The 23,382-nt window shown below is 39.2% G+C and overlaps 1 protein-coding gene across 3 annotated transcripts in view; it reads left to right on the top strand.

Moving 5' to 3' along the window:
• The window catches only part of Morc4 (MORC family CW-type zinc finger 4), a 54,706-nt gene that overhangs the window by 18,265 nt on the left and 13,059 nt on the right, over positions 1–23,382 (top strand). For 2 of the 3 annotated variants that reach the window (XM_042268711.2, XM_042268710.2), the window contains exons 8-14: positions 2,395–2,514; positions 3,898–3,998; positions 12,903–12,992; positions 17,140–17,268; positions 18,597–18,662; positions 19,399–19,450; positions 20,783–20,955. In XM_042268711.2, the coding sequence (XP_042124645.1) occupies positions 2,395–2,514; positions 3,898–3,998; positions 12,903–12,992; positions 17,140–17,268; positions 18,597–18,662; positions 19,399–19,450; positions 20,783–20,955 (731 nt within the window). Of the gene's footprint in view, positions 1–2,394; positions 2,515–3,897; positions 3,999–12,902; positions 12,997–17,139; positions 17,269–18,596; positions 18,663–19,398; positions 19,451–20,782; positions 20,956–23,382 lie in introns of all 3 variants that reach the window. The other variant, XM_076561961.1, reaches the window with a different exon arrangement.

Here is a 23,382-nt window from a genome sequence, read left to right on the forward strand (position 1 = left end):
CTAAAACATCCAAAATTGGGTGCTGAAACACTGTACTTGAAGGTGGAATTTTTTTAAGTGTCCGTGCACTGGTTTCATCAGAAACTGACTGCAGACTATTAAATAAGAGTCATGTGATTGTGAAGACTGGCTCAATCAAATTTTAAAATCTATTATTGTTTTACTTATTTATTTACTTATTTTGAGACAGGGCCTCTCACAGTATTCCATACTGGCCTGAAACGCATTGTGTAGCACAGGCTAGCCTTGAACTTGAGGTGATCATCTTGCTTCAGCCTCCTGAGTGCTAAGATTACAATTATATGCTGCCACACCTGGCTTTGAAATCTTTTTTATTGGAGATACTAGTTTTTAAATCCTCAGTGTATGCTGGTGAGCAGCCAGATTTGAGAATCCCATCCATAGATATTCCCATTACATTTGATTAAAAATTTTTAGTTGGAGTTGTTCATCTTACAGCTTACGTTGTACTAGGTCCAGATTTAGACTTGGATATGAATTAGTGAGTGGAAAGGGAAGGTATTTCTAGGAGGAGATGAATCACTAGCAAGCTCAACATGGATTTCCTGGGAACTTTTCATAATGACAGCCACCTAGAAGAGCACTTGCTCATTTTCTACCCCTCATTGCGCTGTAAGTGGATTTCAGAAACTAGGGACAATCTGGAAATGAACTGTGCTAATTAACCATCTTCATTGGTGGCGTTTTGAGGAAAAAAAATTAGTCTTCAGAAGACTGAGAACTCAAGTATTTATGAAAACTTGCTTTTTTATTTTCTAGTAATCAGAAATACAACTCTTGGCTCTTTAGACATATTCCCTGCATTTTTAAAATCAAAGACATTATTTTACTTCCTCTTTTTTCCCCTACTGCCACAATTAGAAATTGCTCATCTAAAATAAACTGTGTAGTTATTCCTCACAGTGATTTTTTTTTCCCTTTTGGAAACACATGCCTTTTCTACTAGGAAATTTGCTTCTGAATCCCTAGACAAGCCTAGCTTAGAGTCAGAGCTAGCAAGTGAGAATATTGTTTCTAACTCACCTTATGTAGGTTAGGATCGTAGTGCCCCTCTAACTGCATGTTTTCCAACTTCTGTTTTACGATGTGTACCTTTCCTGAGTGTGGCTTCTTACTGTTGTGGGTTTCTGTCAGGCCAACTTCAGTGAAGGTATTCTGTATTGCTCTCAGCCCCCTTTCTAGTAATCCAGTTACCTTCTCATACGACAATCTAGTTAAACAGAGTCATTGTTGGCATGGCTAAAATGAAACCCCAGTCACTGGAATTATTTTCCTGAAATGACTGCAGAAAAGGGTAATCGATACTGATTTATTTGTTCCTCAGTCATCAAAAAAGAAAACAAAAACAAAAACAAACCACCATTACTCCTCTCTGTGCTCTTCACACAAATTTCATGCATTTCCTTCCATAATGTACCCTCAGCCTAAAACTGAAAATTTTCAAAGTGTACAGCACAAAATATTTGATAGTCACTATCTTTAAAATGTCAATTTTATAGTGTGAGAATTTTGATTGATTTGGGAAAGTTTTGTCTTATTTCTTTTTTTGTTTTGTTTTGGAATGAGGTCTCGATTGAAGTTTGTCTTCAGTTCCTAGAGCCCCAAAACTTTGTATGTTCTGAGTCAAATATTAGAGTACTTGGTTTACCAACTGTATCATGTTTTCTGTTGTACCTGACCCAATTATCATATTATATGATGTACATAGCCTGTTGTTTACAGAGACTGAGTAATTTTTTTTTTTCATTTCTGTGACCATTAGTAAGAGAAACTAAGAAAAGAAAGATTTATTTTAGCGCATGCTTTCAGAGATTTGGTCCATTGTGCAAGAACGAGATGGTGGAGCAGAGTAGCTAGCTCACATTGTGACAGCCAAAAAAGTAGAGCAAGCAGTGGTGGCGCACGCCTTTAATCCCAGCACTCGGGAGGCAGAGGCAGGCGGATCTCTGTGAGTTCGAGGCCAGCCTGGGCTACCAAGTGAGTTCCAGTACAGCCAGAACAGTTTCACAGAGAAACCCTGTCTCAAAACAAACAAACAAAAAAACAAACAAAAACCATAATCCCAGCATTCAGGAGGCAGAGGCAGAGGCAGAGGCAGGCGGATCTCTGTGAGTTCGAGGCCAGCCTGGGTTACAGAGTGAGTTCCAGGAAAGGCGCAAAGCTACACAGAGAAACCCTGTTTCGAGAAACCAAGAGATAGATAGAGAGAGAAGAACATGAGATTGCTTGCGTTTTTAAATGCTTTCTAGAAAGTTTGTCCATTCACATGCAGTGACATTTGGTGCATTCTTTTGTTTTTTGTATTCTATAATATAATACTTATCTTTCTCCTGAAGCCTCTGGTGTTTGTCTCCTTAATGATTATCTTCTCAGAATAAGCAGGTGAAAATCACATTTGGATTCTCTTGCAAATATCATAACCAGTTCGGAGTAATGATGTATCATAACAACCGCCTTATCAAGGCCTTTGAAAAGGTGGGCTGCCTGTTAAAGGTGAGTGCTTAATGTGGTTTTTTCATAGGGGCTTGCAAAGAATGGGAAGAGACTCTTCAATTGCTGGGAAGATAGATTCATTAATGGTTTTCAGCCCCATCTTATGACGATTGCTAGATTCTGATACTGAAATTCTGGATCAATATTTCAGGTGTCCTATGTGGAAAAAACTAGTTTTCTGTTCATAAGGAGCAGAGTTCAGTCATACCAGCCACACCATGTGTATCAGCTTATTAACATGTCAGATAACTCTAATTATTATCTTGTGGAGGAAATAAAGTATATTGGGAGGGTCATAAAATTTAGTGGTTAAAAAAGCAAGACTTGAGCCCTGGGTTTTCTATTTATAAGTTATATTCCTGGATAAATCAAGTAATTCCTTTGAGGTTCAATTTCTATGCTAGTAAAGTAGAAGGCGTTTTCTTTATCTTCCTTTTAATTTAGAGGATTAAAAGATAGTGTGATAAATGATATGAAATATTTCATAAGCCAAATTACACAGATGCTACCATTGTCCTTGGTGTTTAATGATCCTCTAAAGAAGTGAGTTCCACAAGTGAGAGGATTAGATGGCGGAAGCACAGCGAATGAAGGGCTGGGTGGGACAGTGATAGAAGCCCCAGGCTAGCTAACTGCGAGGATGTGGCTTTTCTTGTTGATCACCTTTAAACAACTCCGCGTTATGTGTCTGTTGAATTCTGCCTTGATTCTAGTAAGGTGTACAGAAAGCTTTAAAACCCCCAAATCTCTTGGGCTTCACCTCTGACTCTGGTCGTTCCTTGGTGGCCTATATATGTGTAGAAATGCCAATGTTATAAGATTCGTGTGGTGATTAAATCACACCTCTAATTTTTAAATGAAGTTTCATTTCGGTTCTGCAGAACGTTAGTATAGAATCTTGCTTTTTAGCAGTGTAAATTCTTTATTCCAATGAACCTCTTGGCAATCCTAGAATATAAAAAAAAAACATGAAAATGGAGTTGTGTGGATGAAGTATAGATAGCTAGTAGAGTTGGGGAATTCTAGGGATATGTGAATCATTGAACAATCTGAGAGACAGAAAGAGGGCAGATCCAGATGGGAGGGAAGGTGGAGACGAACTGAGGAACTGGGAAGAGCAGAAGGAGGGGAAACCATAATCAGGGTATATTATATGAAAAAAAGTCTATTTCCAACAAACGAGAAACAAAAGAAAGGAAATTTCTGCTCTCGAACTTGTCAGGTTTCAGTCTATTTAAATATATTCTAAGTGTTCTTCTACATCTTCCTGGCCTTTCCTTAACCATAAATACTGTGTAACTTTTTCTATTATTTTTTGGAATCAAAAGGAAATGCCTCTAGGCCATCAATAGTAATGTGTTGAAATTAACATTTTCTTCTAAGCCAACTCGTGGAGTAGGCGTGGGAGTAATTGGAGTCATTGAGTGCAATTTCCTAAAACCTGCCTACAACAAACAAGACTTTGAGTACACCAAGGAGTACCGGTGAGTCACTCTCAACCTGAGACCTTTCAGCTCAGTTGCGCAGATACCGTTCTGCTCTCGGAAGTTTCCAAAGCCCCACTAAAAGCCAGCCAGCCAGGTTAACTGAGAAGGACTTCCAGTGCATTTTCCAGGAATAGAGACGAGTTTGTGCCTTTTCACTGTACCTTTAGAAATTACAGAACATAGGAGTATATTGATAAGATATTTCTGATAAAATGACTGGCCTTGTCTTTTCATCCTGAAGCAAATGAATCTAAAGTTATGGAGCACACTTTGGGGAGAGAAATCACAGTTGGCCCCATGAGCTTTCTTGAAGCTAGTGAACATGTTTGGAAATGTTAGAACAACAAGGAAGAGATATGTGCTCTCCTGGAAGCATCTTGGGAAGTTCCATAGCTCAGAATCAGAAAGGAACTTGACAGTGAGGTTAATCCAATAGGAGTTGTTAAAATCGGGTTGAAAGTAGGTTTGGGATTTAGGATACAGGTCAGTAATAGAACGCTAGCTTAGCACACATGAGACCCTAGATTACCTCTGTTACCTCTCATGTGTTAGGTAAAGGACATAGGATGAAGAATTAGAATCCTTGATTGTTGTGAACAAATGTGCTGTATGAAAATATGAAACCTAAATACACATAAAATAATCAGTGTGTGTGTGCAAGATGAGAAAAAACCTTTATTTTATTTTTTGTTTTTTGAGGCAGGGTTTCTCTGTGTAACCCTGGCTATCCTGGGACTCGCTCTGTAGACCAGGCTGGCCTCGAACTCACAGAGATCCACCTGCCTCTGCCTCCTGAGTGCTGGGATTAAAGGTGCGCACCACCTGCCTGGCTGAGGAGAACTTAAATATGACTAAAGAAAATCAAGGAAAGCTTCACAAAACAGATTATATTTTAGCTTAAACTTAAAGGAAAAGTTGATGGTTTCTAGGTAAACTAAAGAGAAGTGTATTCTAAGTGGTTCTCAACCTTCCTGATACTGTGACCCTTTAATACAGTTCTCATGTTGTGGTGATCGATCCCCCAACCATAAAATTATTTCGTTGCTACTTCAGAACTGTAATTTTGCTACTGTGATGAATTGTAATGTAAATATATTTGGAGACAGCTTGTCAAAGAGGTCATGACCTCAGGTTGAGAACCACTGTTCTAAGCAGAGTATAGGTAATGGCACAGAAAGGTAAAGAGTGTTCTTAGAATATGAGGGAAGAGAAAATGTAAGAACATTGGGTATCATTCTATTTAAATTCTCAGCAGTATTTTTTTTCTAAGAGTGGGAGGAAAAATCATTTCTCAGAACTGTTTTTTTGTGCTCTAAGCTACAACAGAATTAATTAAATGTTCCTTTATTTATATGAGACCATAAGAACTTTAGATGCAGGGTTTGACAAAGAGACAGTGATTTGAATGGCAGTCCTAAATTCATTTCGGCGCAATGGGGTTTTCCTCACTCAGGCTTATTAGTGGGTATGGCAACGGTGTGCCCTGGATCCAAATAAATCAGTCATTTAAATGTGAGTCTGACCCATAATGAAGCCCTTTGACCAAGACTTATCTCCTGACTGTGGAAGTTTAGAAATAACATCGGCTTAATGGAACAAAATATTCATTCTTTTGAGTGAAAGTGATAAATTTATGATAATTACCTAAATAATACTTGTGAAATCCAAATGTTAGATATTAAAATGTTTTAACAGCTTTCCGTATTATTGTTGCCAACATACCACGATAAAAATCTATATTTTTTTCTTTTGGATACATTAGACCTTTGATTTTTTTGATGCCTAGTTTTGGTGTGAATTTGAGGAAATTGTAGAGAGAATTTGAGGAGATTGTAGAGAGTTCAAATAAAGGCATTCTATAAACATGTAGGATTTCTGCTTAAGTAATTTAATAGTTACTGTGTAGTTATTTTATGAAAAACAGAATAACAATACTAACATACATAGTCTTGTGCATAATAAATTTGCTAATTATTACCTAGTTCAGGCATCATTGACATCTCTTTTTAAATTAGTTACTTTTGTTTTATGTATATGGGTCATTTTCCTGCATGTGTATATGTGTACCACATGTGTGCCTGCTGCTGGGGCATGGCAGAAGGACATCAGATCCCCTGAAAGTGAAGTTACAGACCGTTGTGAGCTGCTGTGTGGGTGCTGAGAACTGAACCTGGGTCCCCCAAGAGCAGCAACTGCACTTAACCACTGATTCATCTCTCTAGCCCCACTTTCTTTTTAAAGACAAGATCTCATAGCGTTCATGCTCGCCTCAAACTCACTATGTAGCTGAAGGTAGGTTTGAATTCTTGTACTCCCTGACTACATCTCACAAGTGCTATGATGATAAGAATGAATCGGCATGCCCTATGTCCTTCTGCTGGGGACTGAAGCCAGGTACTTGCGTATGTGAGCACAAACTCTACTACTGTGCTATGTCCCCAGCCCTGTTGCCCTTTATGTAAACTTCATACAAAGTGAGAGAGATTTTAGATAAAAAACATGCGAATTTGAAACCAGATATGGGGGCATAGACCACTAATCCCAGGGAGGGGCTATGATAATGGGACTGTGAATTCATGGCCAGCCTGGGCTACATAGCAAGGCCCTGCATTCCCCTTGTCCCTCTAAAAAGGTGGGAATTTGAAGAAGGATTAGAGACCATTGTTAGCTGGCACAATTCCTCCTGTGACTATTACAAATGCAAATGTACAGATGAGAAAAGTTACAGGCTATCACACTACTAGAATAGCTACAAAGAAATAACCTGTACTACATCACTTTGAGCAAGTGGGATATTAGATTTTAGCTATAAATAGCATGGGCTTAAATAATTTTTAGAGTCAACTTCATCTTAAAAAAATGCAACCAAAGCATATTAACGGAGCAAGCCATGAACACATAAGACATAGACTAGGTTTTGTAGAATCGTCCAAAAAAATTTCAGAACAGAGTTGATTACCTTAAGGGCTTTGCATTCTATTTGTAATAATAGATTATCTCACACATTGAAAACAACTAAATAGCAGTAAAATGGCTCATAGACCTCTTTGCTTCTATACAGGTAAAATGCTCTGATGGGGCAGATAAGGAAAGTTTTAGGTACATGATACAACTTAAGATATACCTTAAATGGATCTCTGAGTTTGAGGTCAGCCTCATTTACAGAGTGAGTTCCAGGACAGTCAAGACTACAGAGAGAAATCCTGTCTCGAAAAAAGCAAACAAATGAAAGAGATATTCCTTAAAATAGCTGTGGAGAGTTGGCTTTGTGGTTAAGAGCACTGGCTGCTCTTCCAAATGACCCAGAATCAATTCCCAGCACCCACATGATGGCTCACAACTGTTTGTAACTCCAGCTCCTGGGGATACAACAGCTACTTCTGGTGTCTAGGGACACAAGGCACACATGTGGTATACAGACATGCGTGCAGAGAAAACAGCCACACGTGTAAATAAATAATGAACAAATTAAAAGGATACAGGATGTAGAAAAGGAAGGGAATTCTGGTACCCAGTTGTGGCAGGAGCTACTGCTGTGTTGACAGGAACTCCGAAGGGGAAATGGAGATAAGGTGATGTACTAAAGTGAAGAAAATCGAACAAAATGATAATGTAGGACCAGATCCTAAAGCCAAGATTGGCAAATATTTTCTGAGAAGGCCAGAGAGATCTATTTGGGCCTTTCTAGGCCACGCAGTCTCTTATCCAACTTAATTCTGTCATAGTATGAAAGTGTATATTGACAGTAAGTAAAGGCGCGAATATTGTGCCAGTACAATTTTGTTCACAAAACAGGCAGTGAGGAGGATTTACCTTCCAGGCTATAGTTGGCACACCTGTTTCTTAGAACCCCTATATCTGAACTGTGTGCCAAGTTATATCTAATGGATTCAGAGGAATCAGGCAATAATTTACATTTTAGGGAAGAACAGTGGTACTCAACTTCTGTCTACAAACAGCAGAAAGCATCTTCTATTGTAACAACTTACCATAAATTTAGTGGCTTAATACAACACTAATTGACTGTATTAGAGTTCTCTAGGTTAGACGTCTGACTCAGATCTCACTGGGCTAAAATCAAGGTGTTGGCAGGCTGTCTTCCTTTCTGGAGGCTCTAGGGGAGAATCTGATTCCTTTTCTTTTCCAACTTTCGAGGCTGCCAGCATTCCCTGGCCCAAGGCCCTCTTCTCCAACTTCAAAGTCAGCAGTGATGAGTTGCATCCTCCTCACATTGCATCATTCCAGTGAACTTGCTTTCAGAATCATATTGCCTCCTCTGATTCTGATTCCTCTGCCTCACTCTTCCACACTTGAAGGCCTGTGGTTGACACTGGATCATTTAGAATACTTTTCCTACTTTAAGGTCAGCCCATGAGTAACAGTTTCTCTTTTATTGTGTGTAACCTATGATCTTCACAGATTTTAGGGATTGGGACCTAGACATCTTTGAAAGACTATTATTCTATTTGTCAGTCTGTTCTCTGAGGCTCCAAGATTTATTTCTCACATTCAAAAAGTGATGGCCCTATCCCATCCCAACATCATCAAAAGTTCCAGAGTCGAAAGTCTTAGCTAAATGTCATCAGCTCAAAAGTCCCATATTTCATATCTAAATCACATTTTTCTGAGTCTGGTGTACATGGGTATAATATTCTTCTCTATCTGTGGTACACACACACACACACACACACACACACACACACACATTTTACTGCTGAAATATAATAGCAGAAGATGCACAGGATACCAATTATCTAAAAGTTCTGTATCTAGTGAGTTTAAACTGAGAAAAAGAGTTACAGGTACCAAGAAATTTCATAAGTCCATCTAGGCAAATTCCAATAAATACCAAAGACCAGCCATGCTTTTCTTGGGCTTACAACACTGCTCCCCTATCACTGAAGCTCTGCCTTCTGGGCTATGGTTCAACTCTCTAAATTATATATATTTGGTTTTTCGACACAGGGTTTCTCTGTGTAGTTTTGCATATTTTCCTGGAACTCACTTGGTAGCCCAGGCTGGCCTCGAACTCACAGAGATCCGCCTGGCTCTGCCTCCCGAGTGCTGGGATTAAAGGCGTGCACCACCACTACCCAGCAAGACTAGTATATTTTTACAGCAGAGTAGTTTCATCAATTTTATCTTCACTGGGGTCTTTTTAGTTATTTATTTTTATGGTGATAATATAACTGCATCATTTTCCCCTTCCCTTTCCTCTCTCCAAACCCTCCCATATACCCCTCCTTGCTCTCTTTCAAATTCATGGCTTCTTTTTTTCAGTAGTCATTGTGATATACACATGTGTATGCATATATACATAAATAGTCCTAATTACAGCTTCCTCAATCTGTATAATATTGACAATACATATACATTTTTCAAAGGTCAGTAGGATTCTTTCTTTATATATCCCCCCTATCCCATTAATCGTAGCTGGAAGTGTTTGTGCTCCTGCCATTTCCAAACCTTGTAGGTCTTCCATGGATGTGATGATTATTCATTCCGTTGAACAAGAGGCTCTTGACTGATCTTCCCTAGACAATCTTATTTCTCTTCTTGGCCTCAACTGAGATGGTTGTGAAGGTCTATGAGCCACATGCTTAGTATTCCCAAATAGCCTTATATGTGACTGAATATTTTGACCTTTTGATCTGACTGAGATACTAGCTAATGATTGTCCAACCCTACTCTTCATTCAGAGAGCTCACAGTGCTAGCAATGAATCTGTACATTTTAATATCTTTTATGATTTTGACTGACTGAGAACATTCCAGACTGTCAAATTCTGGTTCCTTTTCCATTATCAGTTCTTGTCATTTATCTTTTCTTTCGTGCGTTTTACATGATCATCCAGAGAACACAGCTTCAGCAGTTTATCTGGAGAGCTCCTCAGCCAAATGTACAAGTTCATCCTTTACAAGCTGTGCTTTCCGTGGATCTGCAGGACATGTTTCTGCTAAGCTTTCTGGGACTATGTAGCTAGGATTATATTTCAGATTTTCCAGTAATGTGTTGGCTCATTTCCCCTGATCCTTGATTAGTAGTGTCTTTAACATCTGTATTTCTAACTCTGCTTACAGTGATTTAGGCATTCTTTAAGACGATCTTTAGCTTCTTCTCTACCATGCTTCTCCACTTCCTTCTGAGCCCTCACCAGTTTAGTTAACATCTGTATATCTGTTCACAGTCTGCGCAGTGCAGTTTAGACTCTGGCATGTTTCTCAAACCTTTGCCAAATTCCTTTATTTTCCTTTTATTCTGTTTTTAGACAGGGTCTTGTGTAGCCTCAAGATCACTGTATAGCCAAAGCTGACCTTGAACTCCTGATCCTCGAAATGTCCCAGGTTGCCAAATTTCATTTCCAACTTTCTAATTTTTAGAGTTTTTTATAGTAGTACTCAGTTTATAGGCACCACAATCTGCCATATTGTTTTATATTGAATTTTTAAAAATATTTATTTGTGTGTATGTACGCACACATGTGAGCATATGCAGGCTCAGGACATGAAGCCTGATGATAAGCTTTACCCACTGAACCATCTTGGGTGACCTGTATTCTTTGTCACATTATATTGCATCATATATTTATGAATTTGGGTTGAATCCATTTATATTTAAAGTAATCATTGGTAAGGGAAGATTTCTGTCATTTGGCAATACGTTTTATAGCCTCTCATTTCCTACATTGCTGTGTTTTATGTTTAGGTGATGTTTTATAGTAGAATGTTTAAATTCTTTTCTTGTTTCCTTTTATATACATTATCTAGCTATTTTCCATGTGGTTATCGCAGAGACTACATTTAAGATGCCTCAGTCTCTCTTTTCAAATTAGACCTCTACAGTGCCTGTGGTGGACCCCTGGTGGGGCCTCACACGTCCTCCAGGCTTTGTTTCTAACTCTTCAATTTTCTTTCTTATTGTTCCTCAATTTCAGGAATTTAAGTTTCCAGATCTTTCTGTCTGTCCTGCTTTTGGATCCATCAAGTGAATTGTCTGTTTTAGCTATTCTACTCCGTTCTACATTTTATTTCAGTTCTTTTTTTTTTTTTCAGGTTTTCTGTCTCCTTGTTTTCTGTCTCCTCTTTGAACTTGACTTCCCTCGCCCTTCCTTGGGTTTCTTGAGCGTCTTTAACCCAGCACTTTTTCTGAGACAGTTTCTTTGGATTTCATTTTTCTTTGATCATACCATATTTTTGTGTTTCTTTGTCGGCACTGTGAGTTTTATAATACAATAATTCTGGAAATGAGATTTCCCCCTTTCGTAGGATTTGCTACTACAGAACCTGTATTTTCCTTTGGAAATTCATAGTGACTTTCTAATTTTTTATATGTGCATATATGTGTGGTTATGTGTATATATGTATGCATATGTTTATGTATTTATGTATGTGCTCATGCTTTCGAATACCTTCATTTTAAACATCTGGATCCCTAAACAGAAAAAATATGAAGAGGTGAAAATAAAGTTCCATCACTTTGAATGTCCTGGACATCATTTCGGCTAGAGGAGAAACTTATAATCATGGAGAATATAACAGAAAAAGCCACTTGCCTGTTCTGTGCTCAAAAATAGTAGCAATGAGAAGGATAGTAACCTTTTTTTCTATCATGGTTCTTATAAGTGGCTTATGGAACACCTGCATGATTCTCTGTCATGGCACTAGAGGTGGAGAATGTACAGCTATTACTCTGCTAAGAACAGAAATGGACCAACATTAACCACAATTTGCCATCTAAGTGTTCTGAAATACTGATCGTTAAATGTTAACTGGATTAGATTCAGGCTCCTATAGCAGCTGTGCAGTAAAATGTCAAAGGAACATTTTCCCTGTTAGTCCTATTTCTCTGCCATCAGGCAGGTTCTGCCAGTGCAGTTGTTGCCTAGGCAAGGAGACCGATTCCACTTGTCTCCTACTTATCCTCCCAGGAGCCCATCAAATTTTCTCTATCAAGTAGACCGTGAAGAGGGAACAAAGCATATAGCTCTGTGTATGGCTGGAGGGAAGGCTATTAACAGAGAGGTGGGAGCCCTGATAGTAGGAGAGGGATGGGTTAATACAGGAACTTGTCTATGATTATTTTAATCTCGTGTGTATAGTGAAAATCTGATTTAAAACGAGTAAGGTGGCAGGAAGGAAAAGGTATACTGAAGAAGAAATCTGCAAAAACACCCAATAATGATCCCGAGGGTGAAGAGAGGTTTAAAATCTCTCAAGTTTGTAGTGGTCCAGGTATGTGTACATTTGCATTAAATTGCAATCCTGGGGGATAAAATTTAATAGGAATTATTCATTAGACAAGAAAGCTAACTCAGATTACACTTCTAATAGCAGTGTTGTAGACAAATGTTGAAGAGACATTTTCCATGTTAGTGCTGTGCTGCTATGATTAGGGTTTGGATGCAGAGGAACTAGAAAGATAGGTGAAGCTAATATTTGATTGATTTTTTTGATAAGGTTTTATGTATGAGCCTCTAATTTTCTATTTGATCCTGAATGATGTTCCTATCATCATCTGAAAATTTAATAATTCATCAGTATTTATCTCTGTCCTCATTCTATCATAGTCTCTAATGACAACAACATACTCATTCTATAAGCCTTAAAAAGAATCTAGACCATTCTACTTTTTTGGATCTTACAAACCATCTTAACTTCACAGCCAAAGTGACTATCATTATGATGTTAATATTATGGTATGTTTTTTCTGTTACAGTTTTCATTATGATTTTATTATATGACTTTTCAAAGGCAGTCGATGCCTATATTAGTTTTTTAAGTTGTTGGTATGCAAAATTATGATGACTATTCTAAATTGCTGGATTCTGTTCAACAGGAGCTTCTGACAGATAAAAATTATTCAAGTGCTGAACCTTGACATACTCTTTGCATTTTCTTTCAGGTTGATAATAAGTACTCTTGCCCAGAAACTCAATGCTTATTGGAAGGAAAAAACATCTCAAGAGAATTTTGAGAACTTACCTATATCCAGGCCAGTACCATAAGTAATAAAATGTAGAATGTGGAAACATTAAGGGTAATGTCCTTCCATCAAATGGAAGAAGCAAGGATAAAATAATGTTTTTCACATCAGGAAGGTTAGTTATCTGGCAATAAGAAAGCACAGGTACTAATTACATCATTTTACCTCTTGATTCTGTTTTAAGACTTCCATGGTTTGGGTCATAAATGTGAAGGATTTAATGCTGGTGGTTTAGGAGAGACTAATATAGTGGGCATTTAAATCAAACACTCCTCAGTGGAAAGTCTAGACCGGCTTCTTGATAGTTGTGTGCACTTTGGTAAGTGAGTCACTTTGCCTTTTTGTATTGAATTAGGCTCCATGGTTTTAGAGCAGTACATGGCACAGAGTGTATGTTCAGAGTTAACGAACTTGCTTCCTCTTTATTCTTGCTAAATTTTATTGGGACTAAGCTGATATTTTAGAGCAGAAATAGAGAACAAAACAGAAAAAGTAGAGGTAGGTGAGGAGAAAATGATCAGGACGGAAGGCAGGCTGCATAACAGCATCCACACAGTTAGTTATAACATCACCAAGCTAAATTTTAAAGTGTTAGAGATTACACTGCCCCTCTCATATGAAGGGAGGCTTCTCCTTTTTTAAATAGAAACTGCTAGATCAATGTATGGTACAAAATTTTTGTTTCAAATGCAATCTGAATGCTGTGTGTATATTTCTACATTATTCTAAAGATCTCAGCTCGTATCAGTTCTCCATTTTTGCCAAAAATTTGAATTAAGATGAGATGTCATTTTGCCTTTCAAATTAGCAATAATTAATGTAGTACAACAGATGTTCATATATTGCTAGTACATGCAAGATTTAGCAGCAGAATTTTTCCTTTTTAAAATTATTATATTTATTTATTTTCCATCCAGACAGCAGCTTCCCCTCCCTCCTCTCTCCCACCTCCCCTTCGCCCCCCACCTCAATCCACTCCTGTTGCTGTTCAGAAAGGGGCAGGCCTCCCATGGGTATCCACAAAGCATAGCATATTAAGTTGCAGTTAGACTAAGCACCTCCCTTTGCATTAAATTAAGACTGGGCAAGGCAATCAGTATGAGGAGTAGGTTCCCAAGACCCAGCCAAAGCATTAGGGACAGGCCATGCTCCCATTGTTAGGAGTCCCAAAAGTAGAACAGGCTATGCAACTGTCGAATACATGTAGAGGGCCTAGGGCAGGCCCATGCAGGCTCCCTGGTTGTTGACTCAAACTCTGTGAGTTCCTATGAGCCAGGTTAGTTGTTTATGTAGGTTTTCTTGTGATGTCCTTGACCCCTCTGGGTCCTATAATCCTTCCTCCCTCTTTTCAGGATTCCCAAGCTTGGCCTAATGTTTGGCTGTGGGTCTTTGCATGTTTCCATCAGTTACTGGATGAGGGCTCTCTGATGACAATTGGGCTAGTCATCAATCTGATTACAGATGGCCAGTTCAGGCTGTGTATCCACTGTTGCTAGGAGTCTTAGCTGGGGTCATCCTTGTAGAGTCCTGGGAGTTTTCTTGCACCAGGTTTCTACCTGACCCCGAAATGCCCCCCTTTTCCAGTCATCTCTTTCAGTCCTCTCCCCCATACACACCCAAACAAAATCCCTCAAGTTCCCATCCCCACCTGCCCCCAGCTCACCCAGGAGATCTCCTCTAATTTCCCCTTCTCAGAGAGTTCCATGTGTCCACACTTGGGCCCTCCTTGTTACTCAGCCTCTCTGGGTCTGTGGATTGTATCATGGTTCTTTTATTTTACAGCTAATATCCACTTATGAGTTAGTACATACCAGGATGATTTTTTTTAATTCCATCCATTTGCCTTCAAATTTCCTGATGTCGTTTTTTTAACAGCTGAGTAATACTCCATTGTAAAAATGTACCACATTTTCTTTATCCATTCTTCATTTGTGGGGCATCTAGGTTGTTTCTAGGTTCTGGCTATTACAAATAATGCTGCTGTGAAGATAGTTGAGCAAGTGTCTCTATGGCACAATTGAGCATCCTTTGGGTATATGCCCAAGAGTGGTATAGCTGGATCTTGAGGTAGATCGATTCCCAATTTTCTGAGAAACTGCCTTATTGATTTACAAAGTGGCTGTACAAGTTTATACTCCCACCAGGAATGGAGGAGTGTTCCCTTACTCTACATTCTCTCCAGCATAAGCTGCCATTTGTGTTTTTGATCTTTGCCATTGTGATGGGTATAACATGAAATCTCAAAGTAGTTTTGATTTGCATTTCCCTGATGGCTAAGGATGTTGAATATTTCTTTAAGTGTTTCTCTAGCAGCAGAATTTTAATAATAGAGATTATTTATTGAGTATTTACTTAAATTCCAGAATTGTTCTTAGTTCCTTTCATGTAATAATTTATTTAACAATCCACAAAACTCTCAGTATACAGCTATTTTTACTTCGCAGATATAAAGCTCAGTACACAAAGAACATATATCCTTTACACAAGATTAGACAAGCAGAACACAGTAGAGCTAAGGTTCAAATCAAGCAACCAGGTCCCTGAAGCCACACTCTTCTGGAGGGATGTAACAAGGGCAATAGAGTATAGCTCCTTTAATTTCCTATTTTCTACAAACAGAAGCTCTAAAGCCCTTCTTTCTGCCTGGGTTGAAGGATCCACCGTGGTCTGTTTGTAGCTGCTGCCTCTTAGTGTCCTCAAGAATAATACAAGCCTCTTCCTGCAAGACATTCTTCTGTGCAAATATATCTAAAACCAAAGCTAACATGACCTTTCCTCTCCTCTTCCACTTCTGCTGAAACTGCCTTCTAAGGACTCTGGCTCTGTAGCTGGGTGGAAATAGCAGACAGCAGAGGTCAGGCCTGACCTTAGAGATTCAAGGTTGCAAGTCTGGAGCAACTTACAGCAATGGGGAGGTCCAAAAGTTTGAGAAAACTTGACTGAATGGATTTGTTTAAAAAGAGGACATTGTATTTGAGTGGCACAAGTACCTTTTATTTCCGTCTTTGTATATTTCTCTTTTCTCTAATTTTCCATAATGGGATGGTGTTACTTTATAACTAGTAATAAACAAGCTGGATTTAAAACAGTGAAAAATTACTGACAGAAGTCATAAAAGAACCATACCACTTTATTGAATAGTCCAGTAGAAGAACAGTAAAATACAACATAACACAAAACTCCCCCTGGTGGTAAAATGGGCCAGAGGTGCCTGTCTAACTCCTGTGTCTTTTCATCAGCCTTTGTTCTCTCCAGTACAACTTTTCACACTCTTTATACCTTCTGTTGCATATGTGCTACTTCTTTCCACAGGGAAATGAACTCACTTTAATACACAGTGATTGGGTTACACGCTTCTGGAATTGATGAGGGTGGATATGCATTTGAAGAGTTCAACTGTGGATGAGTTTATCTTCATAATTTCAACCAATTGTTGGAGCCATCATTTCTAGTTAGGAAGTTTCATCACATTATATTGCCTTTTATGATGGATGTAGGGAATATCAACATAGTAGTATGATTGCAGCATTGTAAATACATGGTTTGGATGCGGTGCTGGAGCTCAAACTTAGAGCCTTGTGCATGCTTGGCAAAGCTGTTCGCTGAACTACATCCCTAAACCCCAAGAACTGTTTTTGAAAGGAAAAAGAGAAATCAGAAGCGTGCAGGGAAGTGGGGGACAGATTTTGATGACAGTGAAAAAATCAGAAGCGTGCAGGGAAGTAGAGGAGAGATTTTGATGACAGTGCTTCTGTGCCTCCTATAAATACATTTAAAATTTGTTCAGTGATTGGATAAGGAAATAAAACAATTTGATGGGTTTTATTTCTTTATAGCAATGTATGATACACATACTTTTCTCAAGTTAATAAATCTCAGTGGTAAAATTATCCCATTATTTTCTCTAAAAAAGGATTCCAGAATAAATATTATTAACCTCAAGAGATAATGGCAGATTAATATGTTTTATATCCACATCTGGAATAGTTATCTATGTCGCTCAAAATATACACATTTCAGACATTGAGATTGTAAGATTTCTAGCCTATTTTCCACATAAATTTTTTGTTTTCATTTTTAGGACATACCTTTTCAGTGTAGGACAAAGCACATAGCTAGGATCTGTACAATAACATTTCTGGTTTTCCTCACCCAGGAAGATTCCTGACCAGACATGGGTACAGTGTGATGAATGCCTGAAGTGGAGAAAACTTCCTGGAAAGGTGGATCCATCCACATTACCTGCAAGATGGTTTTGTTACTATAATCCCCATCCAAAATACAGGTAAGGTCCTAGGACTCATTATTCTTTCCCTAACTCCTCATTTGTCCTCGTGTTTCACAGAACCACTTCAGATCAGACTTACCTTCTGATAGCCTGGCATGCAAGCCCCTTCCTGACTGGCCCCATCTTAACCAGCATCTAACCTTATTTTCACTGTACTTGACCAAGGCCCTTCAAGGCACTGCTCCCTACATATTCCATGCTTATTCTCTCCTCTGTGACTTTGTTAGTGTTGTCTTTTTTGATTGAAGTGACTTTCTGTATCCCATGTTCCTATTCAAATCATAGCAGTCTCAGGAGCTGAACTCTTTGGTAACAACGTTTCCTCTCGATAGCAATTTTCAATGATTTTACTCTGACACCCCCACCCCCCCGCACGCGCGTGCACACCGCAGCATTTAATTCTTGACTTTTGTTCATATGCCATTTTTTATTTGGGGGCATTTTTGTGGTGTTCAGTTTGTTTAATTCTACAAGAGCTTTGAAATTCTTTAAGACTGAGTCCCTCACAGTCCCCACGGAGTCAATAGCCTTCCTATGTCTCCTCTGTAGACTCAACGTCAGTGGGCTCTGTTGCACATTCACTACTGTTTGTTGGCTTGTTTGTGTTCTAATGCACCGTATGTTCCTTATAGTGCCCACATCTACACAGTGCCTGACATTACTCAGTAGCTACGTTATGTTCCTAGTAAGTCAGTCTGCTTCAATCCAGCTGTGATCTTTTACATAGTCTTCCTTTTGCTGACCACATGCTAGGAAAAGAAGGTAATCCAACAGAGTGTGCTTTTCAGGGAGAATGTCCAAAGTGGAAGAAAAGACATGAACGAAGGCTAGGTCTGTCATTTGTAAGCGTCCCTCATAGTCTCCCCATGTGCCTAAGCACCTTTCTGTGGAAAGGAAATGAGACCGTGTGGTCAGGTTATGAAACTGACTACTAGAAGTTTCTATGTTAAGGTTTTCCTCTTTTGAATATGTTATCTTTCATCTGCTCACACTTAGGCCAGGAGAGACCCTTCTAAGCCACTTTATTCCCTTGCAAAATGAATATAATGCAATTTCCAATTGATACTCATTTTTTGTTTGTCATTTTCTTAGGAACACTTTTGGCCACCAAATAAATTTGTTTGTGCTTTTGGTTTTTTTCTCCTGAGATTCCCTTCTCAGTGCTATACATATAGCTAGCTTTTGTAGTGTGAATGGGATCCAAACTGTATACTCTTACCCACTTGTTAAGCTGCTCTATCATTAAGCTGCCCTTAAGGGAAGTAAAGAGTAAAAGCTAGGACCATGCTTTGCTTCTGAAAGATGATTTCCTCTCTGCGCTACAGGAGATGCTCTGTTCCAGAAGAACAAGAACGCATGGAAGACTTATACCTGAGCAAGGCTAAGCAACAGTTGAGTATATGTGAGATGATGCTCTACAGTATCCCAGAGTGGAGGAATCGCTCTCCCTGACATAAGACAAGGGATTTGAGAAGGGAGATGTCTTTGGAGGGCTCTGTGCTTGCTCCTCCTACCTGTCACATAATCCAGAATGCCTCGACTTGTCGTTGTCTCCTCGTTCATTCTCCTCTCCGCTCCTCATACACACACACACACACCATCACTCACACACACACACCATCACACACATACCATCACACACGTGAGCGCACACACACCATCACACACACCATCACACATGCACACATACACATACCACCATCACACACACAATCACACACACACCATCATACACGCACACACACTATCACACACGCACACATATACACACACCATCACACACAGACACCATCACACATGCACCATCACATGCACACACATGCACCATTACACACACATGCACACACATGCACCATCACACACACATGCATACACACACACACACACACACACACACACACACAGAATGAGAATGAGAATTTGAAATCTTTCCAGTAGCATAATTCAGGAATATAGCCCTAGTTTCTCAGTGAACTTCATGAATGAACTAAATAGCACGTAATTTTGAGACAGTCTCAGTACATAGCGTAGACTGACCTGTAGCTCACTCTGTAGACCAGGCTTGCTTTGAGCTTGCAATCCTCCGACATTGGCCTCCAGAATCTAAATAGCCCTTTTATCTTCTAGAGATGAAACTGTTGAGAAGAAGCAGAAGCCTGTGGAAGGTGACAAGCACCAGGTGAGAGACAGGTCCACCTCTTCCTCTTCTCACACCGTTTTCCTCCACACAGGATTTAGGTTGAAGGACACTGCGGAGCATTGCTGAGGGTTTCTTCTCGTGCTCTTTTCTCTGGATTGGATCTTTGGACTTGGTGTTGATCTTCTGTTGTTGACGTTCAGATCACTCAACAGAAGAGTCATGTCATTTATTTTCCAGATTTGGACTCGTACTGATTCTGGGCAGTGGGAATGACACATTTGGTATCACATAACACTTGTGTGCCATCTTCATAAGCTGCTCCTCTTGAGTGTCTGGTTTTCCTGTCTCCTTTCTTTTGGGATTCAGGGATCATTCCTTCCTCTTTTCTCTTGGGAAGAAGGGTTGGTTCTTTGTGCCTCCCCGCGCCCCCCCCCCTCATCCCTGCTTTCAGGCTGGCTGGCTTTATAAAGACTCTGCTGTTTTGAATTTTCAGGAGCACTGTCTCTCGGACATGGTTGCCCAGCTCCGGACGCTGAAGGGTGCAATAAGGTTGGCCGTCCTTTCAGGGACACTCCTTTCCTGACAGCCACCATAGCACCCATATATCTCTCCCACCCCTCCTTGCCTCTCTGCATGATTTCCCTCTTGACCCTATTTCCCAGAGATCTGCTAGTCGCATGTTAGATTCACTTCCTTACCCAGTCGGGCAGGTCAGACTAGTGAGGAGAGAGGCAGTTAAATACTAACGCTTCTTCACGTACCCTGCTCAAACTGAGGCTTATGAGCAATCACGTTTCATATCCTATGTCTGTACTGAGATTGGGATTTCCAGGACTGCCCTGTCCTCATTCAGTTGGCCTTCCCTTTATTCTTTCACCCTAATTATTCGTATTTTCTTCATATGCTGGCTCCTACCAGATCCCAGGTGCATGTCTCTGTTGTGTGCACTGTGAACATGTGGTAGCCTCTGGCATGTGTCTCTCCTAAACCAGCAGATACTTGCTGCAATGCTTTTCCTTTCCACCCATATTTTCAACACAGAGCTCGAAAGGATGAAAGCCCAGCCTTCACCTGTGTCGCAAGAGCGCAGTAGACCGCGACTGGGGCCTGGGTTTGTGTTGTGGGTGGGCTAGGTCAAGTAACCAATACAAGAGTTGGGAGCAGTCTGGTGGTGTCTAGCTGATAAGGTTAGTGACTGACTGTGTTTGGGTTCAGTGTTCCAGTGTACATTACGGTGCACTGTTCGTTCTGTTTAGGAAACAGTTTATGTTGATTTGGCCAAGCATTCTTTCCTAGCATCAGAAGAATTGACACAGCTTTTCGTATTTTGTTCAGACTTGGGATTTTTATGAACTATTTCTTTTTTGCTAGGTCCTCAGCCATCCACTAAAGACTCCCACTACACAAGATATGGGTGAACGAACTGACAAGACGATTGGATATGAGCAAATCAATAGCCCTAGCCTGCTTTCATCGGGTGGGGAAGAAAACAGATCACCTCTTCAACTTAAGTCTCTGGATTCCAGTGTTTTTCAGTTTTCCAGGTACCTAACACCATCATTTGTTTTCAATAATAAGCCTCAGAATCTGTTTTCCAGTAGATTAATTTGATATATTATATATACTATCTATTATATATAATATATACATAATGTATGTGTGTGCATGTATTGGCTGACCTTACACTCACAAAGAGATCCACCTCCATCTGCCTTCTTAGTGCTAATATTAAAAGTGTATACCACCATGCCAGGTAAGTTGTTTTTCTTAACACATGAAGTTCACTCATGAAAATATAGTTTGGGACTGATAGAACTGTGTCTTGCACACACCTACTAGTTTTTACTTCTTAGAAGTAAAAACTATTTTTTTGAAGTGATCACTGTCTTGTGTTATCTACTGAAGTCTTCATATTAACTCTTTAAAAAGTATAAAGTGCTATATAGAATGTGTATATATCTATGAAAGTACATATATATATGAAAAGTATAAGGTAATGCTATATAGAAAATTGTCTCTATACATAAATTTATGAATGTTAAATTTACAGAAGTTTCACAGTCCTATGATATGCTGGCCCTGTGTAAAATTAACTAGTGTCTCTAATGATCATATATTGTTTCCTACAAAAAATCCATCACTGAAAGTTTGTTCTTGTATAATCTCAGCACCCAGGAGGCAGAGGCTCCTGTGTGTTTGTGACCAGCCTTGTCTACATAGTGAATTCCACTCCAGCCAGGTTTACACAGTGAGATCCTGTCTGGAAAACAGTTTGTTCTCTGGCTTTACTCACTTCATTTTCTACTGTCTCATCAATGCTTTTAGTCCATAGAATAGGAAGAAGGATAACTATGTATTTCTTAGGCATTAGGCATCTCTGAGGTACCAAAAGATACAAGAGCCCCCACATCGCCACTAGAAATGAAGACAGTACTCCTAATTGGCACCCCTTTCAGTTCTCTTCTTCGCTGTCTTCGTTCTTGTAGGGCAAGCAGTGAATTGCTCTCAAGTAGTAGATATGTCTACAGTCATCATTAATGCCTTTCTTACATAATAGTCATGGATTTCTCGTGCCCTTTTCTTAACACATCATAAGACAGCGGCCATACTATTTCATAAGGTCAGTTCACCTCTTTTCCAAGTCATACAGGTTCTTTGCCTGTTTGTTTCTTAGATAAGTCTTTTGGCCTTATAAACAAAGACTTACACAGGTCTGCGAGTCCCCGGTACTGTGACTGTTCCACAGCGAATCTGTGTAGATAATACAGGAACCTTTAGATCCCCTGAACAGCTGGTGGCTTCAAGAGAAAGTAAACTTTTAGGAGTAAAACTATTGAAAGAAGTAAAAGACAATATATATGAAAGCATTGGAACACTGCCTTGCTTGGAATGTGATCAATACTCAGTAAGAAGTGATTAAATCCAAGTCGGATTGAAAGAGCAATTTAGAAAGTTGAATTTTGTAGCAAGGGGGTAAACACTATAGTCCACCCTGGTCTCTGTAGTTTGATCCTAACTCTGCCCTATTTCTGTCAATAATTTTTCATCATCCATTGCAGGTTTGAAGGGGTGCACAGTAAATAAATTTTGTTTCTGAAGGACATTATTACTTCCTTTTGTGGTCATCTGGCTACTTTTATGCCGTTGTTTTCACATCCTTACACTTAAATGATCACTTTTCTTTTACTGACTATATTTGTTTGGCAACTGTAGTGGTTTAAAGCTACTGCAGGAGGATTACAAACGTTATTTGGGCTATTAGAGTATATATTTTGTGAGTGCAGTACCATACTACATCCATTGGGTGGCATACCTCATCAGCTTTTGTTGGAGATTTTGTATGGGTCTTTGTGGAATACAAGGTTAAGACTCTAGAGGGCAAGTAAAGTGCTTTGAAAATTTTCGTGTAATTCTCATTTGTTGAGAGTAAAACTTTTTCAAGAGCTAAATGATACCTGATGCTGCTAATAACATATCTATGTAAGATTAGCAAATAATAATAATTACATTATTTAAGGCTGCACATATAGGAGCATTCAAGTTGGTCCTGGCACAGTAGCATTTCTAGCTACTTAGGAGACTAAGGCCAAAAGACCAGCAGAGTCCAGGGGTTGGAGACCAGCCTGGATAACATACCAAAATGCTGTTTCAATTTTATTATTATTATTATTAGCAGGTTTTTCATTTAGAAATGGGAAATGGGGATGCTCACAGGTTTAATAAAATATAAAGAGATTCTGATGAAAGAGTATTAATGAAGTAATGAGTTTAACCAAGAGTTACAAAAGCATTCCTTCATTATCAGAAACCTAAAATATAATAAGAGTCTTTGAGTTTTGTAGTCCTGCCCAATAACTATGCAAAATAAAGCCTAGTCTGTCCAGGAAACCTTTAAGAAGTCATTCTGGGATAGGTTAGAAGGGTCCTCCATGAAAGTCATTGGAAATGAATTTATGAGTCCTCCACATCTA

This window comes from Peromyscus maniculatus, chromosome X (assembly GCF_049852395.1).
Source record: "Peromyscus maniculatus bairdii isolate BWxNUB_F1_BW_parent chromosome X, HU_Pman_BW_mat_3.1, whole genome shotgun sequence".
Taxonomy (NCBI): Eukaryota; Metazoa; Chordata; class Mammalia; order Rodentia; family Cricetidae; genus Peromyscus; species Peromyscus maniculatus.